The 20,968-nt window shown below is 37.3% G+C and overlaps 1 protein-coding gene across 2 annotated transcripts in view; it reads right to left on the bottom strand.

Annotated features, from left to right (window-relative positions):
• Positions 1 to 20,968, bottom strand: part of LOC111147605 (utrophin) — a 552,279-nt gene that overhangs the window by 131,909 nt on the left and 399,402 nt on the right. For both annotated transcript variants that reach the window (XM_022503758.1, XM_022503757.1), the window contains 2 exons: positions 15,233 to 15,405; positions 2,327 to 2,483 (listed from right to left, as the gene is read on the bottom strand). In XM_022503758.1, the coding sequence (XP_022359466.1) occupies positions 2,327 to 2,483; positions 15,233 to 15,405 (330 nt within the window). The remainder of the gene's footprint in view (positions 1 to 2,326; positions 2,484 to 15,232; positions 15,406 to 20,968) is intronic.

Raw genomic sequence — 20,968 nt, 5'->3', positions numbered from 1 at the left:
ACCCCTTTCCTCTACGCTGTCTTCCCCAGGAAGCAGCATTACTTCCTGCCTCACATTTGCATTGGTTCTCCTCTCAAAAACCACCTCCTTTATGGCATTTTCCTGACCTTCTCCACATAAAACAGCGCCTCTGCTGTTTATACTCTCCATTCTCTCTCTCTCTCGCTCTCTCTCTCTCCTTGACCTTGCTTTACCTTTTTCATAGCATTTATTACCATGGGACATATTATATATTTTATGCTTGTCTGGTGTCTGTCTCTTACTACACAGACTCAGGCAAGAATATCATCTTTGTTGTTGACTCATCAATGCTTAGAATAGTGCCTGGCGTGTATTACACACTCAATAAATACTTGCTGAATGGATGAACCAATGAGATCATCAGCATCACTATCAGTATTATCTTTATTATCTAAATGCCTGGGCCTAAAGGGCTGGTGCAGAGCAACTGCACTCTAAGACTCTAAGTGAAACAGCCTAAATCAGGCTGACCTTGCTTGGAGGAGGGCTTAGAAAGAACACAGCGAGCATTTACTGGAAATACTGATGTGCACTTTACTTGCTAAGGTCAGAAGAGGAAAATCATTTCATGCCTGAAAAATTAGGTTTTAATCAAAACTAGCAGAACATGGTCACAAGCATATTTTATTCCTTAACAGAGAACTTCCATTAGAAGAGCTTTGTATTATTCTATTCCATCATCTAAATCCACAAAAAACATGTATGAATAATTAAAGGAAAGGAAAGCTGAAAAAAGGAGAAACATGATTTTCCTAAACCAATGATTTAAAATCTTCTATCATTGTTTGTTGTTGTTATGATTATTTTGCATGTTATATTCCACCATTAACTTCTTTTTTCTATTCTTAGAACTATTTTTCTATCACAGTCTCTTTTCAAGTAGAAAGGGAAAATTTACCCAAATGGTAATTTGAACAACCTAGTCACAAGGGCCCAAAGTAAAACAAATTTCAAGGTCTTATCATTTTGAAGCAAATTTATTACCTAGATGACATCTTCCTTTCTTCCTTTAGAAGATGCAAGTGTTACTGTTGTGGCTTTTCCAATGGGAATATAATTCTAAGGTCACATTAAAATGTACAGATTTAGAAGGAGAACTTGCATTGCATGTGAAGAGTAAAAAATATATATATATCAGAACAAGCCAATGTACAGTACATGAGAAAATGGGAATGAAAGAATATTTAAAAAAAATAGAAAGTTCGTAGGGCAGGGAATTTAAATAATACAAACTTCTAAGAATTAACGTGTTCGTTGATAACATTTCAGCATATCTGTTTCTCAGAGTAAAAGTATAAATTTGTACAGAGACAGAAATTTGAGCAGAATAAAAATGTAACTCAAAAAAAGGTCTAAGTTCAGAAAAATAAAACATATAAAATGACGTAAATACGTTGGTCCTCATTTGCTTTAAGACTTTATTCCATATTCTTACACCTACAGGTCCTTATTTTTTCACTTCCATTTTTATAAACAAGATAATCTGAAATTCTTTATAACTCTATGCCTTCTGAATTTGAGACTCACTTGTAGTAAAAAAATGTCCCCAATAGAATATGTTAGTATTTAAAAATCTATTAGAAAGTTAGATAAGTGTTAGGATACTCTAAAAACAACAGGATGCTTTAGAGATCTTTAATGTTTGAAAAAACTTAATTGAATATGAAGAGATAAATTAATTTGAAACAAATAGAAGTAATACATGCAACTTAAATTAAGTGTCTAAATACTGACAATTAGAAATGGGGGGTGGGAGGGCGGTTGGGTGGCTCAGTCAGTTAAGCGTCCAACTCTTGGTTCCAGCTCAGGTCATGATCTCCGGGTCCTGGGATTGTGCCCTGCATCAGGCTCCGCACTCACCACGGAGTCTCCTTGAGGATTCTATCCCTCTCCCATGGCCCTTCCCCCTGCTCACACTCTCTCCCCCGAATAAATTAAATCTATAAATAAATAAATAAATAAATAAATAAATAAAAGAAATGGGAGGTAAGGGTGAAATCCTGTGTTGATTTCTTCAACTCAGGTATTTATCTAGAATTTTAAGTATTTACTTTGCCAAAATCAAAACGAATCAAACACACTGAGGCTTATAGACGGGAGTGGAGGGTGGAGGGATGGGGTCAACAGGGGATGGTATTAAGGAAGGCATGTGTTGTGATAAGTACCGGGTGTTATATGCAACTGATGAATCGTGGAACACTACATCAAAAACTAATGATGTATTATATGTTGGCTAATTGAAAATAAACAAAAATTTAAAAATTTAAAAATTAAAAAAGATCCCCACCGTATGCGGTCAACTTACTTTACAGTGATCATATTGGAGCTGTAAGGCTGGGACATCCCCTCCAATGGGCATTTGCTTTTGAAGCTCTTCATCTTTAATATTCAGCCATTTGATAAGTTCTTCTAAAGACGTCAGCAACCTGTTCCACTTCTCTGCACTGGCCTCCAAATGGGCCCTGTTGAGAGACAGAATGGACCACATTCAGAAGTCTGAATTGAGTTCAAATATTATATATCTTCCCTTAGACTGATAACCTTGTATGACTAACTAATGTTCACATCCCAGAAAGAGGCTCACTCTTTGTTTAAAAAAAAAAAAATCCCATAAGAAACAGTTATTTTGAAGAAGATAAGATATACAGATATGTTAATAATATCTATCAAAATTTAAAACAGATAACTACATTCCACAAAGGCATAAACATGAGTCTTTCAAGATGAATGTCCATGATATAATGTAAAATTATAAAAGCAAGTTTCAGTAGCTTATGTATAGCTTATATGTACACACAGATATAATTTTCTTCTTCCTTTATCCACATATATGAAGACAGGGACTGAGAGAAGAACAGAAAGAAACTATATGCATATAACATGTTTGGAATAATACATATTAGATGGGGTTACTACTGAAAACACAGTAAACACTTAATTTTTATATATTTATGTACTAATTGACTATGTACAACAGGCCCGTGTTAATTTTAGTTATAAAAGAGTGAATTAATTTTTTTTAGGAAAGGAAATTACTGTCTTAATTTCCCTTAAAACTCAATAATTTACTGAAAGAATGTCACTAATATTTACCTCAAAAAGTTGGGAAACAATTAGCCATTGCTTGGATAGAATGCTATTTGGCTTAAGACTGACTGGTGTCCTGTGACAAATGTCTACTGTGAATAGAAAACAACTGGGCATAGTAATCGATTACAGTACTTCATACTCTGGTCTAAAGGTGGTTCAATAAGAATTTCTGGTTTTAGTACATAAAAGTACCTTCAGATTCTTAAATTATGAACATTCTATGCAGGAAACCATGTTTTAGAAATACATTTTTATGTGATTTAAGATTCCGGTAAGAGTAAAAGCCCTTAAGAACAGAAATGCAAATAAAAGCACAAATTTGGGGCCCTGAAGAAAGCCCACTCAGCCAGTCTCAAGCCCACACGTCATGGGCTGAATCTGAAAAGGGGGATCAGTCAGAAAGAAGTCCAGGGACTCTAGAAGTCAGCATTTACTCAACCTTGCACGCCCCTCGGGGTCAGACAGTGAAAGTGGATTTAAGTACTCCACTGTGTAACATGGAATTACCTTGACCTTTCAGACTGAGAGGTGCAGGACTAATGGAAATAGACCTAAGCCTTGTTACACACCAACTTCCAAAGACTAAAGACATGATGGCCAAAGATGACTTATTTGGGGGGGGCGCCGGGGTGGCTCAGTGGATTAAAGCCTCTGCCTTCAGCTCAGGTCATGATCCCAGGGTCCTGGGATCGAGCCCCGCGTCGGGCTCTCTGCTCAGCGGGGAGCCTGCCTCCTCCTCTCTCTCTGCCTGCCTCTTTGCCTACTTGTGGTCTCTGTCAAGTAAATAAATAAAATCTTAAAAAAAAAAAATGACTCATTTGGGGCAACTTCAGGTGCAAGAAATCTCTGTAGACCAGGCTTCACATCCTCTCAGTTAGCTATCACCTTGACATTGGCATCAGGATGACCCCTTCCACAAAACTGCTCCTTCCCTTAGTAATAGGAGACCAGTCAACCAGGGACAGCCACTACTGTCCCTCAGTCTTATCAGTAATTTCCTTTTTGGACATCTGATTGACTTGAGCCTCTGTTCCTAAAGCTTAGAGTTCTGCTATAGTTAATCCAAACAAGTATTTTCCCATTGATCACATTAGGTGGTATTCCAGCAACAGACATTCAACAATATCCTGTCTTTGTTTAAAAGTTCATAATGTTTTCAGAAGAACAATCTGATCTCTAGCTCATCTCTAGTTCATAAAGTAGTGACCATGGTCTATCAGTCAATGTTCTTGACTAAAAAAAAGATGGAGTTCTGCATATCCCTGAAATACCATGAACCAACGTGCGGTCACATACAAAAGGCCAGTTATTTTGCAGTATATTTATAGTTTGGTTGTCAGCTGGCTAATATAAAACAAACTATTCAAACCCTAAAATTATATATCTTATTCAAAAAAGTTAGATATGAAATAATAAAAAAATTATTTGTAGATACAGAAAGAAGTCTGAGGCATTTTATAATTCTTTGAGAATTGTTATAATTAAAAAGTTTGTTCTATTCTCTTGCATTTATAATCTTTTCTATTCATTCTACAGGTGGTACAACTGACCTCACTTTACAAAATTTTGCTTTAATTAGATCCTGATTCTGCATGAGTGCCAGCTTTTCTGTGTTCATATTGATTAATTTTAGGCCAAATATGTAATTACCTATCCATGATAAACAGTAATTTTACTTGTCACAGAGCAGAACTAAATAATTTCAATTATATTAACTGAAAACTCTGCCAGTTACAAGTCATTTTGTCATAAATACATTTGACAGAGGTGTTGCAATTTCTTTCTAGTATTTTTAAGTGCAAAAAAAAAAAAAATGACAGCTAGACATCAGTGGCCTTTAGTTAATCAAGATGTGCTTGAGTGTCTCTGTGTGTAAAACACTCAAGCACATACCCTGACCTTTATTTTAGATTATTTGATCTTGCTTCTTCAATGTCTGTAGCTTAACTCTTTAATCAATAACTAAATCAGATGTTACATTCCTTTGAAATCTGGTTATAGATACTCATCGTTTTGAAGAGCATGCAAATGTTTTTCCCCCCCAATGTAATTAACTCTTTTGACTGCATAAAATAATGAAACTGATCACTGAAATCTATCACATTCAGCAACTGCAGGACTTTTCATAAAGACGAAGGCAATGCTTTTTATAGAGAGATACTGAAGTGACTTTGAAATAAATGAGGTAACACTGGTGTACGTACTTCTCTGCATCTTCCTTTTTCCATCCTAAAAAGCAAGCTGATCTGGCAGAATCTTTGCCTGGAAAATCTGCTCTGGTTATTCTCCAGTAGATTATAACTATGTGTTCCGTGGATTACTACCATATGCCCAAATAAATGCATGCTTCCATAGTAGTCTTCGGTGTTCTAGTTTCAATTTAATTCTTTCATCTTTCAAGATGAAAGCCTTTTCTTGGGCACTGGGTCGAATGCTTTGTAAGTAGAAACCTTAAACTTGTTTTTGGTGTACTTGCACTTTCTCAATTTTACTCTGAACATTTTAAAGCTTCCCCTTCCTCACAACTATAGACGACCAGTCAGTCATCAATCATATTTTCAGAACCTCAGAACATTTCTTTAACTCGTATCTACGAGCACTCACATTCTGGATAACCGACTTATATTATCCTAATTCTCACTGTTTCGGTTTATTCTTCAGATACAGAACATGGGCTTTCGAAAGTGCAAAAGTAGAAATACTTTCACTGGATGTATCAACCTAGGATGATCTCTACTACAGAATGTGCTTTATATAAGTTAGCTCTCATTATACTGAATCATTTATTTTACAAGTCTCTACACATTTTTAAGTGACCCACTCTTTTTAAAACTATATAATATAAGAACTTCATAGAAGGTAGGGACCCATAAAAAATGGTACCCTATCATTCAAATATAACATGGAGGAAACTGTAAATTAATATCTATTTGAAATCACAAAAGTCTTGGGGCACCCTCGTGGCTCAGCAGATTGTATCCCACTCTTAATTTCAGCTCAGGTCATGATCTCAGGGTCATGAGATTGAGCCCCACATCAAGCTAAGCACAGAGTCTGCTTGAGATTCTCTCTCTCGGCCTCTTTCTGCCCCTCCCCTTGCTCACACTCTCTCTCTAAAATAAATAAATCACTAAAGCCTCTACTTTTCAATGTTTCTTCAAAGAAGTTTTTATTCATTCTCCCAATATACAGCTAGGAAAAAGAGAGCAAACAGTGTGAGTGAGCCAGCAGGAGCACATATAAAAATAAAATACAGCTTTCCACTTACTCATCCCAAACAAACATCTACGGAGCACTTGCACTGATTATCAGGTACTACATGGTTTCCAAACTAAAAAGCCCTGGGACCAAGGTGGGAGAAAGGCAAGTTCACCAAATATGCTCTGATATAAGAAACCTAACAACAGTTCTCTGAGGGAACCACAGCTCGGAGAAGAAAAAAAATGGCTTAAGAAAAGAATTTGGGATCCAAACTGAAGTCTAAACTCTTTCCACTCCACTGCTTTCCTTAGGGGCAGCATTTAAGATGGGAGACAGAAATGGCCCACACATACTTATAGACAAGTGAAGATCCAATTGCAAAGTAGGTCCATCAAAGAATACAATGTCCCAAATTAAGGGAACAAATGCATGCTATCCCCAGCGCATAAGGAATGCACAGAATTAAATGTCCAATGTGGCATCTTTATGACAAATGAAATTTATTTTTCGTTTATGGTAAAGCCCATAGATTATAAATCAAGTTATAATGAAAGCAAATACCTTTATTAGTATAAGAATAACCAGTTATAATAAAAGGAGTTATTTCTGCTCCCAGAAAAGGAATAAAGATGACTAGAAGAAAGAGGAATTCAGTGTGTGCTGAAAAGAACACCAAAGCCATGCTTCCAATATGGTTGCCAACACTGACATATAGATATTTCCGTTGAAACTCAAGTTAATGAAATAGATTTTGAAATTCATGCCATCAGTTGCACTAGTCACATTTCAAGTACTCCGTATGCCACCTGTGGCTCGTGGCTACCACACCAAACAGCACAGAGACAGAACATTTCTACCTTCTCAGAAAGTGCCATCAGAAACTGCTGAACCAGAGCGGGGAAAGGAAAGAAGAGAGGGGCCGTATCTTCCTCTATTCAACTTGAGAAAAGGAAATGTTAGTAGTTTTACAATACGGTTAGAAAAATCAACTGGTTAAGGCTAAAAGTGGTGTCAGTGACATTGTAGAATGTGGTAACATTAGATGTAGTCATGATGTTAAAGGTTAATCTTCTCTAAGGGCTCTTAAAAGGGTGCCCTGAATTTTTAACAGGCTCATAAAAGAAAGGAAAGATAGAATTTTATCTTTGAACTCTGTTTTCATTAGATTTTACAATTTCACTGGCCTTTGAAACCATATGTTAATAAGAATCTCTATTAAACATCATTAAGCTGATAAGTAGATTTTAATTAACGTAATCTTAAATAAATCTAACAAAAAAACTTAGGCCATGTCATTCACATTACTGAATTTATTTCCAATTCATATTTTTTTCAGGGAGTAAAAAGTATTGTCAAATTTTCTAAGAGCCCATCTTCTAGATGACATTTCAAATTATTAGCTATTTTCTCTTCTGTCAATATAAGTGAAATATATATTTGTATATATTGTTTTTAGATTGCAAAGAATATTTCACACACTGGACTTCAGTATTTAAAAGTCTTATCAAAGTTATCCAAAAAGACCGTGAAATAATATTTAAGATATTAACCCAAGGTGTTCAGTCTTAGGTTATTACATAATTCCAATGACCACACCATAGTCAAAAAAGGTAATGCCTGTAAAGCACTTACTGTAGGTCTGGCACATGGATATTCAATAAATATTAGCTGTTATTATAATCTTTGGCAGACATTCTCTAAAAATGATGATAAATTAGAGCAATGCCATGACAACATTGACTTTAGCACAATTAAAGCACCATTTGAAATATAGAATGTACAGAAGAAGCATATATCGAATGGCCTCATTCTCAGAAAAGAATGAAGGAAAGACACAGCAAAGGGAGAGTTTTGGGGTGCTAACGAGGAAGCAAAATTTTTACAAAATAGAGATGGTGGTAAATATGAGAGAAAATCATTCAGAATCATAATACCAATTTTAAGTAGAAAGGGTCAAATTATGGAACTGTCATCATTTTTCACTTTCTTGTATAACACTAGGAAGATGAGAATCAAGAATGGAGGAGAGAGGGGCACCTGGGTGGCTCAGTGGGTTAAGCCTCTGCCTTTGGCTCAGGTTGTGATCTCAGGGTCCTGGGATCGAGTCCCGAATCGGGCTCTCTGCTCAGCGGGAAGCCTGCTTCCCCCCCTCTCTCTGCCTGCCTCTCTGCCTACTTGTGATCTCTGTCAAGTAAATAAATAAAATCTTTAAAAAAAAAAAAAAAAAAAGAATGGGGGAGGGAGGGGTGCCTGTGTGGCTCAGTCGGTTAAATGTCTGCCTTCAGCTCCAGTCATGATCCCGGGCTCCCGGGATCAAGCCCTGTGTTGGACTCCTTGCTTAGTAAGGAACCTGGTTATCCCTCTGAGGGCTTTAAAAGGAGGAAACAAGAAATTCCAGGGAGAGAGGAAATTTACAGTACTGGAATGGCTTATGATGGAATCCAAATGGAGTAGAAGTGGAGGATGGAGTCTGAAAAGATAAAGGGTTTATGCAACCAAAGATTAGGAGAAAAGGAGGCACATTTGGAAGAAGGGAAAAAATTAAAAGCTAAGAGTTGCACAGCTGGAAATATTAAAGGACATGCATTTTAGACAATCTAGTTGGCATACATGCTACCGAAATGAGCACTAATCAATCCACCTGAAATATAGTAGAGGACTCATCTATACAAGATGAAAATGCAAAGTTACATAATAAGATAAAGATGATCCCGGTATATAATAAGCTAATGAAAGGTACCCTCTTCATTAGGGCCATCACTTTAATGTGAAGGAGAACTGATTGACCAATGATGTTGCAAGTAATTCTGATTTGATGCAACAGAGGGCTCCTCTCGAACTAACATGGCAAAACCAGTGGTATTCAGATGCACGTGCAGGGTGGAATGTAGGAAAATAACATGTGTGCTCTGGAGAACACTCTGCCCTTGGTCTCCTGGAGCTTGATCATCTCAGGATGTTAACTGAGTCCCAGGTATGGTCAGGTCTGTGGGACTTAGAAACAGAATAGGGAGAAAGGCTCTTAGAGACAAAGTAAAAAGAAACATGGAAGTCAAAATACAAAAAAATTATCAATAAGGATATTGACACCAAGGATGAGAGCTGAGGAAGAGATAAAGAATAAAAGGGAAGTCAGATGCTCCAATCAATGAGTAAAGCAGAAGAGTGTCTTACAGAGCAGGAGGAAGCAGGAGGAAGATGGTAGAGGGTAGAGTAATGCAAGTATCCACTTCCAAGGAGAAGCTGTTGAGATGGAATGGCAATGCCTAAAATACGGCAAGGCGGCTGTCAACGTCTTCCTTATCCCCGTGTGGCCATGTGGCCACTGGTCTGCAGCTCCGTGCCTGAAGTGGATGGCTGGTGTTCCAGTCAGTTGGTACCAGCCGCAGCTATTAAATATCCAAAATATTCCCACCAGCTGCCAGCTGAGGAAAATGGGAAACTTACAGGCTATCAAAGAGAGCTGTAAGTGAAGAGGGTCACTAAGGGGAAAGCCAACTTTCAAGGAAACAGAAAAGGAGTGGAACAGTGTACAGAAATATTAAAGATACAACTGAATTTGGACACAAGAGAAGCCAGTGTAGGGACAGACTGCTTTAAAGGAATGGGAGGAATGAGTAAAGGGATGGAAAGTGACAGCGTGCTCAACAGGCATCGTTTTCAGCAAGGACTGAGGGAGGCAGGGGGCTGGGAGATAGGCTGACTCTCCATATTTCTCTCCATTTTCCCACCCAACCCCCTGGGGAGGGACTTTCTCACTGAGCACACTCCTGACTTCTTCTCCAACCATCCCCTCTCTCAGTCCCTGAAGAGGTGAAGTGAGGAATCTGATTCATCAATTTAGGGAATAACCAGATGCTTTGCTCAGCTCACCCTTGACTTTTGAAACAGGCCTGCAAACACTGAGTTCCTCCTCATTCTTCCTTGTAGGGTTCCTCACCTGGGGGACCACCTTCTCTATGACTGCTGGTAACGCCACCTCATTCTGGGGTTCAGCTAACTGGGCCCACGGGGCCCTCTCCCTAAGCCACCTCCTCCAGCCTGGCCTCTGCCAATAATTAACATGACACTGTTGTTCTCTCTTGGACATACTTTTATTCATATTTGTTCAGAATCCAGCCAGGATAGATGGACACCATTTGTTGGGGACCTTCTCAGAAATTCCCAACATTAATGATGAAGACCAAAAAATGAGGTAGGGAGAATTTCTATGTCTTTTGAACGGATTAATGCCAAATAGAATGGTAATCCATGAAAATATTATAATAGTTAGCAATTATTGAGTGATTACTGTTTGCCACTGTCTTAGGCACTTTATACAGGCTAATTAAATGAAATATTCAGGATGACCCTAAAAGAAGTTACTCTTATTCTCTAGTTGACAATACAAGGACACACATATTGGCTAAGTAACCTGTCCACGGTGGCACAACTGCTAAGAGGTGAAGCCAGTGTTGGAACCGAGGTGGTGTAGCTCCAAGGGTTAACACTACTAAACACTACCCTGGACCACTTCTGTTTGAGGTTGGGCTTCCTATACAAGGGCCTATTACTGAGTATAATAAACTGTGTTATCTTTTTTAAAAAAATGTTCTCTCTTTCTTTTAATTAAGATATCATTAACATATAACATTCTATTACCTTCAGGTATACAACACAATGATTCAATATAGATATATATTGATAAATGATTACCACAATATGTCTAGTTAACACCCATCACCACATAGAGTTACAAATTTACATTATATATGTATAAAGAAATATGTATCTTTTATAAATACCAAAGTGATAATGAATGCTATTAGAATTTGTTTTGCCCAAGTTAAAAATGAAGACTGAATCATTTACTTCTTCAGTGAGGCATATCTGATCTATATGAAAGCACAGATAAATCAATAGAGGTACAGATCTAGGTCTCCAGTTCTCACACATTTACAATGCTGTTACATCTAGTAACATAGTTACAGCAATGTGTTCTCTATCTCTCTCTCCCCTTCACAGCAGAGTGACTTGAGAAAATGAGATTGTGTAGCTTAGTTCTGTTTCCACCTCCCCACTTCTCATTCTGACTCTTTGGTCCTCTGAGATCAGATTTTCACCTCAACCAAAGCACTATCCCAGCAAAAGTTACCAAAGCCCTTCTCATTGCATCTGGCCTGGGTAGCCCTGATCTTACTCCACTCCCTCAGCCACTAGGCCCTCCCCTCCCTTGGAAACCCCTCCTCCCTTGGCTCTTGACAACACTCCTGGATCTCCTCTCCTCAGGGCCAACCACTTCTCAGGTTCCTTTGCTGGCTTTCCTTTCCTTCACCTATTCCTTATATATTAGGCTTCCTTGTGATTTTTTTGCTGTGCCCTCTTCTAATTTTTCACCCTCTGGCCTACTTACAATGACTTGCCTGCCACCTCTATCTGGGTACTCCCCATCTCACCATTTTTTTATTTGGCCGACTGTTCTCTTTTGAAGAGATGTCTATCCACTGGCTACTGGTGATTTGTTTCTGGATGTCTCACTAGTGCCTCAACAACATGAACCAAGTACCTATTCAGGGTCTCCTCCCTTTCCTGGATACTGAAGAGGTCTGTTAGCCACTCTCCTTGTCCTCAGAACTGTGTTATCTAAGAAAGCATCCTCCATGGGCATGTGGGAGGGATCGTTCCAAAGCTCACATCTAACTATGTCACCTAAAAGGTTTCAAATTCTATTACCAGAAGAATGAGCATGGTGCACACAGCCGTTCCACGAGTGTGCCTCACCTCTCCACCTTTTTTTTTTTTCTGGCCACAATCTTTCCCCTTCACACCAACAGCAAATTCTCACCCATGCTGAACTTCTTCACTGTTCCAGGAAAACACTGTTATGTCAAGCCTCCTGCCAACATGTCCTTCTCCGGGGCTGATGCAATCTGTCGGAGAGAAACTATATACCTTTTTGAGGCTCAGCTTAGTAACTGACTCTTCGATGAAGCCTTTGGTGATCATCTGAAGAGAAAGTAACTATAGCCTTCAATGAACCCTCTTTAACCTGGTTTAGACCTGTGAGCCTGCTAGGACAGGAACCATATCTTATTTATTATTTGCAGGGCCTTAAACACAGAAGTTTTTTCTTATTAACTGCTTGAATAAATGCCCTAATCTCCAGAGGTCGGTAATGAGGCTAAACAATCTTTTAATTTATTATCACATTAATAACACACTTTACTAAAGGATGAGCATTTGGGAGCAGGGGAAGAGAGAGAGAGGGAAACCACTCTTAACTATAGAGAACAAACTGGGGGTTGATGGAGGCAGGGAGGTTGGGGATGGACTAGATGGGCGATGGGTATTAAGGAGGGCACTTGTGATGATGAGCACTGGGTATTACATGTAAATGCCAAACCACTGAACTCGACTCCTGAACCAATATTGAATTGCATGTCAACTAGAATTTAAATTTTTAAAAAAAGTTTTTTAATTAAAAAAATTAAAATAACACACGTCACTGGAATGTGTTATCTATCTTGATGTAGAAGTCCACTGGCAAAAGTTTACTCTCTCATCTTCTAAAAATAACATTAATTTATTTATTAGATAATATTGCAACAGTACTTTAGGAGCTCTTTCTTTTCAGGTTAGAAAAACAACGTGACTTGATAGGCTTAGGAATAGCATCTGTGGAAGACCACAGATTTTTTTCTGTCTGTAGCTTTCTATCTGGAACTATCTCTTTATGATGTGGGCCTTCAATACACTCTCCTTCCTAACGAACTTATCTTCCTTGGGACACCTGGGTGGCTCAGTGGGTTAAAGCCTCTGCCTTCGGCTCAGGTTATGATCCCAGGGTCCTAGGATCGAGTCCCACATCAGGCTCTCTGCTCAGCAGGGAGCCTGCTTCCTCCTCTCTCTCTGCCTGCCTCTCTGCCTACTTGCGATCTCTGTCAAATAAATAAATAAAATCTTAAAAAAAAAAAAAGAACTCATCTTCCAAACTCTCCAAATGCCAGCACCATGTACACAATCTTTACCAGGACCAGCACCGTGGTTTTCACTCGTTAGACTACATGCTGGTTTTGCTAGAACCTCAGTGAATGTTTTTCACTGAATTAACATTTTTAATCATTTTACTTATTTTTATTTATGGGGAACAGAAAGTTGCAACCCAAAGGGATTTGGCCAGTTGAAAATTCAATCTTAAATAAGCCTAAGTATATTCTCTCATTGTACAATACTCCCAGACTGTCCCCTCTTATTGAAAAAACATAGTTGGCTGGTGTTGCCATGATCTCCAAGAGGATCTTTAGGTGGAGGCTGCCATGGTCATGCTCAATTACCCCCTTCCTTAAGGGTAAAAAGAAGTGTGAATTTCCCTCTATGAGACTCAGAAGAATAATAACCTTTCTTTAGATAGAAAAAAATTTTTAACGTTTATTCACAACAAATAATCACTAAAGATTTCTACGCTCTAGGAACTGGCTCCATGAAATCCAGAAGCCAGATAAAGCAGATCCACTGAGCCCCTTTATATAAGAAAAAATAAATGAGGTGCTATGTTAGACAGCCTTTACATAGGTTAAAGAACTGCCAGATTATCCCATTCAATCTTCCCAGCAATCAGGTGGATTAAATATTTATATTTTGATTGTGTGAATGAGAAAACTAACGCTAAGAGAGACCAAGTGACTTGTCTAATTTCAGTAAGTAAACATCAAAGTCTAAGAATCAAACTTAAGATCATTTTGTTTAAGGTTATACACTTTTCAATACATCATACAGTTTCCAAACCTTAAGAGACTGACCCAGATACAAGATCTAGGTCTTTCCTTTTTTCTTTTTTTAAGATTTTATTTAATTATTTGAGAGAGAAAAAGAACAAGTAGGAGGAGGGAGAGAGACAAGCAGACTCTGAGCTGAGCATGGAGCCCAATGTGGGGTTCGATATCACGACCCTAAGATCACGAACTGACCTGAAATCAAGAGTCAGATGCTCAACTGACTGAGCCCCCTCCAAGATCTAGGTTTCTCTACTGACATTCTTCTTTTCGATCTTTGCTTAGTAGTTTCCTGTAAAGTCATATCCACTTGGGTACTGTTCACCATCTATTAAATGTAATTCTAGACTCCCAATAGCATTAATAATTGTCACCCTCGATACTTTTTCAGGGTCCTTTCCTAGTCAGCATTCTGGTCCTCAAATTCATCCTGATTTAATTTTACTCTTTCCAAAAGCAGACATGAATCATCAGTTTTCCATTTCAGTGTCCATGAGCAGTATTTAATTTCTATAAATACATTTTCCAATTGGACATACAAATAGCATGATGAAGCAAAACGTTCACTGCCAAGAGTCAGAAAGATCTAGGTTCAAATCTCGGCTTGGCACTTGTTAGCTGAAAAACTTGGCAAATTCCTTATTCTCATTCAGCCTCTGTTTCCTCATGTAAGGAAGGACGCTACTATTCACCTACTGGGATATGTCGAGAACTGAGTAATGCTTATAAAGAGGCTAACACAGTACTTGGTCAAGGAAAACAATAACTAGCAGGTGTTGGTAACATTATTCTTCTTAGTATTCAACTTAAAATATGACGTTGCAAATTTGCAAACTAGTCAAGAACAGTTGGGTCCTGGTGGGCCCTGGATATAAATGGAGCTAAAGCTATAACTTAAAAAAAAAAAAAAAAACTTTTACATATAAAATTTTTTTAAGATTTTATTTTTAAGTAATATGCACACCCAATGTGGGGCTCAAACTTACAACCCCAAGATCAAGAGCCACATGTTCTATTGCCTGAGACAGTGAGGCATCCCTGCGTTTAAATCTTAAACCACTTCAGAGAAATCAGCATGATGTTAAGGCTTCCTGTGCTCCTTCTGATATGCAAAAGTCATAGAAATCTCTCTCCCCCATCATTTTTATTTTGATATTGACTATTCTGACCTGATGCTGGCAGATTTGGCTTTTAAGTCATTCCATCTTTGGTTCATATCATCCAGGCGATGCTGAAGCATAGTTGCCTCTTCAGAATTTCCCAAAGCTTTTACCATCTTCTGCCTGTTTCCATCAATGCTTTTAAATATGTCGTTATGTGCATCAATTTCGGCCTGGATGTCCTAAAGAGAAAAGAGCAGAAAGAGTGCAAATGTTAGGTATTAGTGTCAACACTACCTTGGCGTTGCTATATAGGACTTCATTTTTTTTTTCTTTTATAGTCCACAGATGAGGGTTTTTTTTTTTTTAAACAAAATAGTAAAATTATCCTTAAATGATAACAAATTCAAGTGTTTCCACAATTCTGATGTTGAAAACAATAGCCTTCAAATCTTTAATATATTGCTTCCTCGGTTCTTAAAAACAGAATGTATTAAAATTTCCTGTATCAGTTGGTTAAATGGGAGTATTTCAGATTAATGAGAAATTTTTGAAATCGTATATAATTATTGTTGCCAAATCACTGGATACTGCCTAATACCCAGATTCATTCTCCTCTTTGTTCCTAGGCAAAACTGCCCTCAAACTGTTTTATAAAGATATTACATAATTTTCCTTTTTTTTCTTTTTACAGTGTATAAACTTAATAGTTTGTCTTTCCAATTGAATAAAATTTATTCTTAGAATTTTAAAAGAACATTTTCATAAAAATGTTTATCTTCCTTAGGAAATAAAAACAATTGACAAAATAATATTTCTCCTGTTAAATAGAAAATTTTTTCTGAAGGAAATTTGAGTATAAAGCAAAATAAGAATTAGTAAAATTAAAAATAAAATCTGGTTCAGACTTTGAAGAAGCATTTTGGCAATTTGTATCAAAAGCCTTAAAATTGTCGAAATTACCTATCTTGAAAAGATTTATGTATACACATTTATTACATTAATTGTTTTTAAAGTAAAACAGTGGAAACTATCATAATACATTAATGTTATATAATATTAAGTTTAAAAATGAAGGATACAAAACTGTATTATGATGTTAATTTTTAGGGTAGGTGTTTTAAATTAGCATATGTTTTTGTATATCACTATATATATGTATATCAAAAAAGTATAAGAAATATCAAAATAGTATAACCTTTGTACAAGAAGGGGATTTGGGTTTTCTTCTATATACTTTGAGTTTCCAAGATTCTACAAAAATAGGGTTTCTTTTTATAACTAAATAAACATAATAAATTTAAAATTTAAAATACAGAGGGTCTTTATCAATTTTTTAGTACTCTTCATTAAAGGCTGTTAACACAATTATCTGTCTTAATATGGCAATCATCTTTTCTTCCCAAATAAAATGAAAGCAAGTTAGTTTTAGCTAACTCTAGTGCGACAGTCACTACCATCCAATAAATGAGTGTGAACTTACAAAGAGAACAGCAAACACCCAAGGGGGCCATGAAGGTGTGCAGTGAATCTCTATGGCATTAGCTTTAATGGATATTAAGGCAACTTATGACAGAAATTAAAAAATTATTTCAGGTAATGAATCTGAATTAGTAAAAGGAAAATAAACTCTTAAGGACCATAATTATATTACCTTTCTCAACTTCAGTTTTCCTTTATAAGCCTCACTCGCCTTAAAGTTTTCCAATTCCAAAGGAGCACAATGAAGAATTAAATAGAAATTCTTTGAATATTTGGAATGCTTCCATTAATTTAGAAATCATTCCTGATTAGCAATCTATCGGGAACCAATGCTTAGAGGCTAGGATCTAAAAGACTGTTCTTCCTGTATTTACAGACCTAGACTAACCAACTGGATACATGGAAAGAAAGGCCTTTTGCACCTCACTATCCAAGAAGCGTGGCAGGAAGGTGTCACTTCCATTAGGTTAAAGGGCAGAAGAGCTGTATTCTCATTTCTGAGATTTGTGATATCTAACATGACATGAATAGGGTCAGATCTGAGGAGGGGGAGGATGAACACAGAGACTGACAGACAGCTTCTGCAAAATTTATGTTCCAAATTTGCAAGCCTATTGGTCTCTGGGGTTATCTGACCCTAATGACAAAGCCAAATCAGGTCTACCTACAAAGTAGGTCTAAGTACACCCAGAACTGGTGTTCACCACCAAACAAAAACTCTGAGCTTGTTGATTCTTGTGCATTTCACTAGCACCTCGATTCCACATACAGGGGAGGAGACACCAACAGAGGAGTAGGGGACAGAGCCAGATCCTGATTCAAGGTGCTCAGGCTGGACAACATTATGTGCATAAAATGGCAATCTCAACATAATTTCAGTTTGGGATACTTTAAATAGAAATTCTTGGTGAAAAAGAAAAAGACAAGGAAAGTTCTGTTGAAAGGTTCTTTGGTGTCATCTCCTGAACCTAGTCCTCATTCTTCAGGATGTAACAGTTGTATTTTTGTGTCCTGAAATGCATTTTAAGATACCTAAAGAGATAGATTTTAAGATCAACAGTTTTAAGCTCATGCTTTACATATGCATGATAGCTCTCTTTCTCAAGAAGCTCAACAGGGTCACCTGGATGGCTCAGTCGGTTATGCAGACATGGGATCAGGTCATGATCCCAGGGTCCTAGGATGGAGTCCAGCATGAGGCTCTTTGCTCAGTGGGGAGTCTGCTTCTCCCTCTGCCCGTCCCCCACAATTTGTTTGAGCTCTCTTTATTTCTTTCTCTCTCTCTCTCTCTTCTCTCATGGCATGTGCTCTCAAATAAATAAATGCAAGCTGGTACAGCCACTCTGGAAAACAATATGGAGGTTCCTCAAGATGTTAAAAATAGAGCTGCCCTACGACCCAGCAATTGCCCTACTAGATCATTTACTCCAAAGATACAGAGGTAGTGAAAAGAACAGGCACATGTACCCCAATGTTCATAGCAGCAATGTCCACAACAGCAAACTGTGGAAGGAGCCAAGATACTCTTCAACAGACGAATGGATAAAGAAGATGTGGTTGATATATACAATAGAGTATTACTCAGCCATCAGAAAGGAAGAATACCTACCATTTGCATCTACATGGATGGATATGGAGGGGATTATGCTGAGTGAAATAAGTCAAGCTGAGAAAGACAACTATCGTACAGTTTCACTCATATATGGAACATAAGGAATAGTATAGAGGATCACAGGGAAAGGCAGGGAAAACTGAATGGGAAGAAATCAGAGAGGGAGACACACCATGAGAGACTCTAGACCCTGGAAACAAACTGAGGGTTGCAGAAGGGAAGGGGATGGGAGAATGGGGTAACAGTATTAAGGAGGATGCATGACGTCATGAGCACTGGGTGTTATGTGCAACTAATGAATTGCTGAACACAACATCAAAAACTAATGATGTATTACTATATGTTGGCTAACTGAACTAATTAACTAAATAAATAAATAAAATCTTCAAAAAAAGAAAAAAGGCAGCAGCTCAATGACACAGTGAGCAAGGAAGGCAACTCTTTGCTCTCTATTGCCAACATAAATCTGGACTCAAATTTCCTGTATAGTTTCTTAAACATTATTATGAATGAACCACACCAAAAATCACAAGGAAACTTCAAACCACTACTTCTGATAGTAGCCCGGCATATTTGCTTCCTTTCATAGTCAAGAGAAGTAGGAAGATAGAAGTGTACTAACATCCATAAATAGTTTTTAATTTAAGTTTCACAAAAGTATTCTACAACATCAGGAAATCTGTGTACTAAGAACATAAAGCAGACTGGGCTCCTGATATCCAATCAAGTGATGTCTTTTCAACCCAGCCACAAAGACAAATGGAGTAGAACAGAGCTCCATCACTGGTCAGTCAATGATTGTAGGTACTTCTATCAGAGGTTGATTAAGAGGATTACCAATCATCATATATTCATACTGGAATGCAACTTTCGGTATGTGAAGAACCCTTCCACACATGAGCCTCCACAAAAAGCAGGAAAAAAAAACAAACAAAAAACTAACAACCAGAAAGTGATCAAAGAAATCAGCATACATTATTCCATTTTATGTAACATTTGGTAGCATATTTACTTGGCCAGATATATTAAAAGCTCCCAAAGTCAAAAAAATCATCTTAATATTTCTTCTGTATTCTTCACAGTCTCTGCTACACAGAATGAGCCTACTGTAAAACAGGGATAGGTCAATAGATAAAATGTATAAATGCATGAATGAAAGTATCTAGTTCGTCTTGATTGGCATATTAGCCACCATAATGCCAAGGAAAAACAGACAATTACACAATTGGATGGGAGTGCAGTAATCATTTTGCTCAATCTCTTCACCTAAAAAATTTAATATGGGAACCTAAAATTATTTAGATTCTTACACTACAAAGCTCTGCCTTATCTTTCACTGGAAATTTACAATGACGTGCAGTTAATGAATTATGTTCCTTCGTAGATGACTGTACAATGATGCGCTGGTTTTAAAATCAAGGTGCCAGCATGGGAGGCAGTTAGATCATGACCCTGATGGAGCACCAAATGCTAAAATAAATTGAAATTCCATGATGGAGGGCTTACTCTCACTGCAAAGCTGAGGGACTTGCCCTACTAATGCTTACCTCTGTCACCCGCAAACCATTCTGAACATTAAGCAGCACAAAATCATTATTAATAATTACTTATGGGCATGTAATCCATGCAGAAGCACAAAGCAATGCTCTCCCAAGCATTTAGCATGAGCCGGTCATGTGCACCAAGAGGCCAACACAAAGCATTCAAGCAGTTGAACTAACATTTAAAAATAAGACAAAGGGATATCTAAGGTTTCTGTTGAAACATACCTTCTAACAATATAAGCAGAATGTAGAAGGTTACCAGAAGCCAGTGGTTAGGATAAGAGGACGATAGAAAAAAACACCGTCAAAATCGTAAGATGTACACTGTCAGCACAGCCTTCCAGAAGATGGCTATGAAGCGGACAGAGATTCATTTGCCTACAACATCCACTAGCCAGGTCAAAATTAACCTCATAAATAATGGAAAATATTTATTTATTTTTCTGGTAACTGACATTTTCATACCAATTTTGCCCTTATTTGGATATTTATCTAATTATCTAACCCACAGAGATTATTATATGCCAACACTTTACAATGTATGTTGCACGCATTTTACTTCTTTATAATGTTCTATAATCAAGTAGTGGCTATAACCATGTGAGCCAAAATGTTTCTTTGGATTATATTCATTATTTGGATTATATTCCTGAAGGTGAAGAAGTGAGGTCAGCTACGACTTCCCTACCATATTCCAAGGCTTGGGCTAAATCAACAAAGTTAACCATTAGGGGAAAAGAAACCCACTGTTCCTTTCAAAAACAAGACTGGAATTCAGAGACAGTTTGGGGTTGATTAATAGGAGCTCAGTGGGTTGTTGCCAGAGATTTGGGTTTTGAAAGTGAGGAATCATAACTTTGTTTAAACAAGTCAGATATTACCTAAAAATAATACAACAACCAAATAACATCATCAAAGGTCATCATGTGATATGTAAATATGCTTTGAAGCTTTTGTGAAGCTTCTGGGGTAGTGAGGAATTGTAATTAATTATTTGACTAATTATATGATTAATTTTAATAAATAATTCAATTAATTATTTATAAACTACATTTTCATTTGACAACTAATCTCATAGATCTTAATCACTCTATTAAAAATTATGGAATCACATTTAGACAGACAACAGAAAGTAGTATTACCTGGTCTATAACAGCATTTATAAAG

The sequence above is a fragment of the Enhydra lutris genome, unplaced genomic scaffold (assembly GCF_002288905.1).
Source record: "Enhydra lutris kenyoni isolate GAN:26980312 unplaced genomic scaffold, ASM228890v2 scaffoldscaffold17, whole genome shotgun sequence".
Lineage (NCBI taxonomy): Eukaryota > Metazoa > Chordata > Mammalia > Carnivora > Mustelidae > Enhydra > Enhydra lutris.
This window is presented reverse-complemented; position numbering and strand designations above follow the sequence as displayed.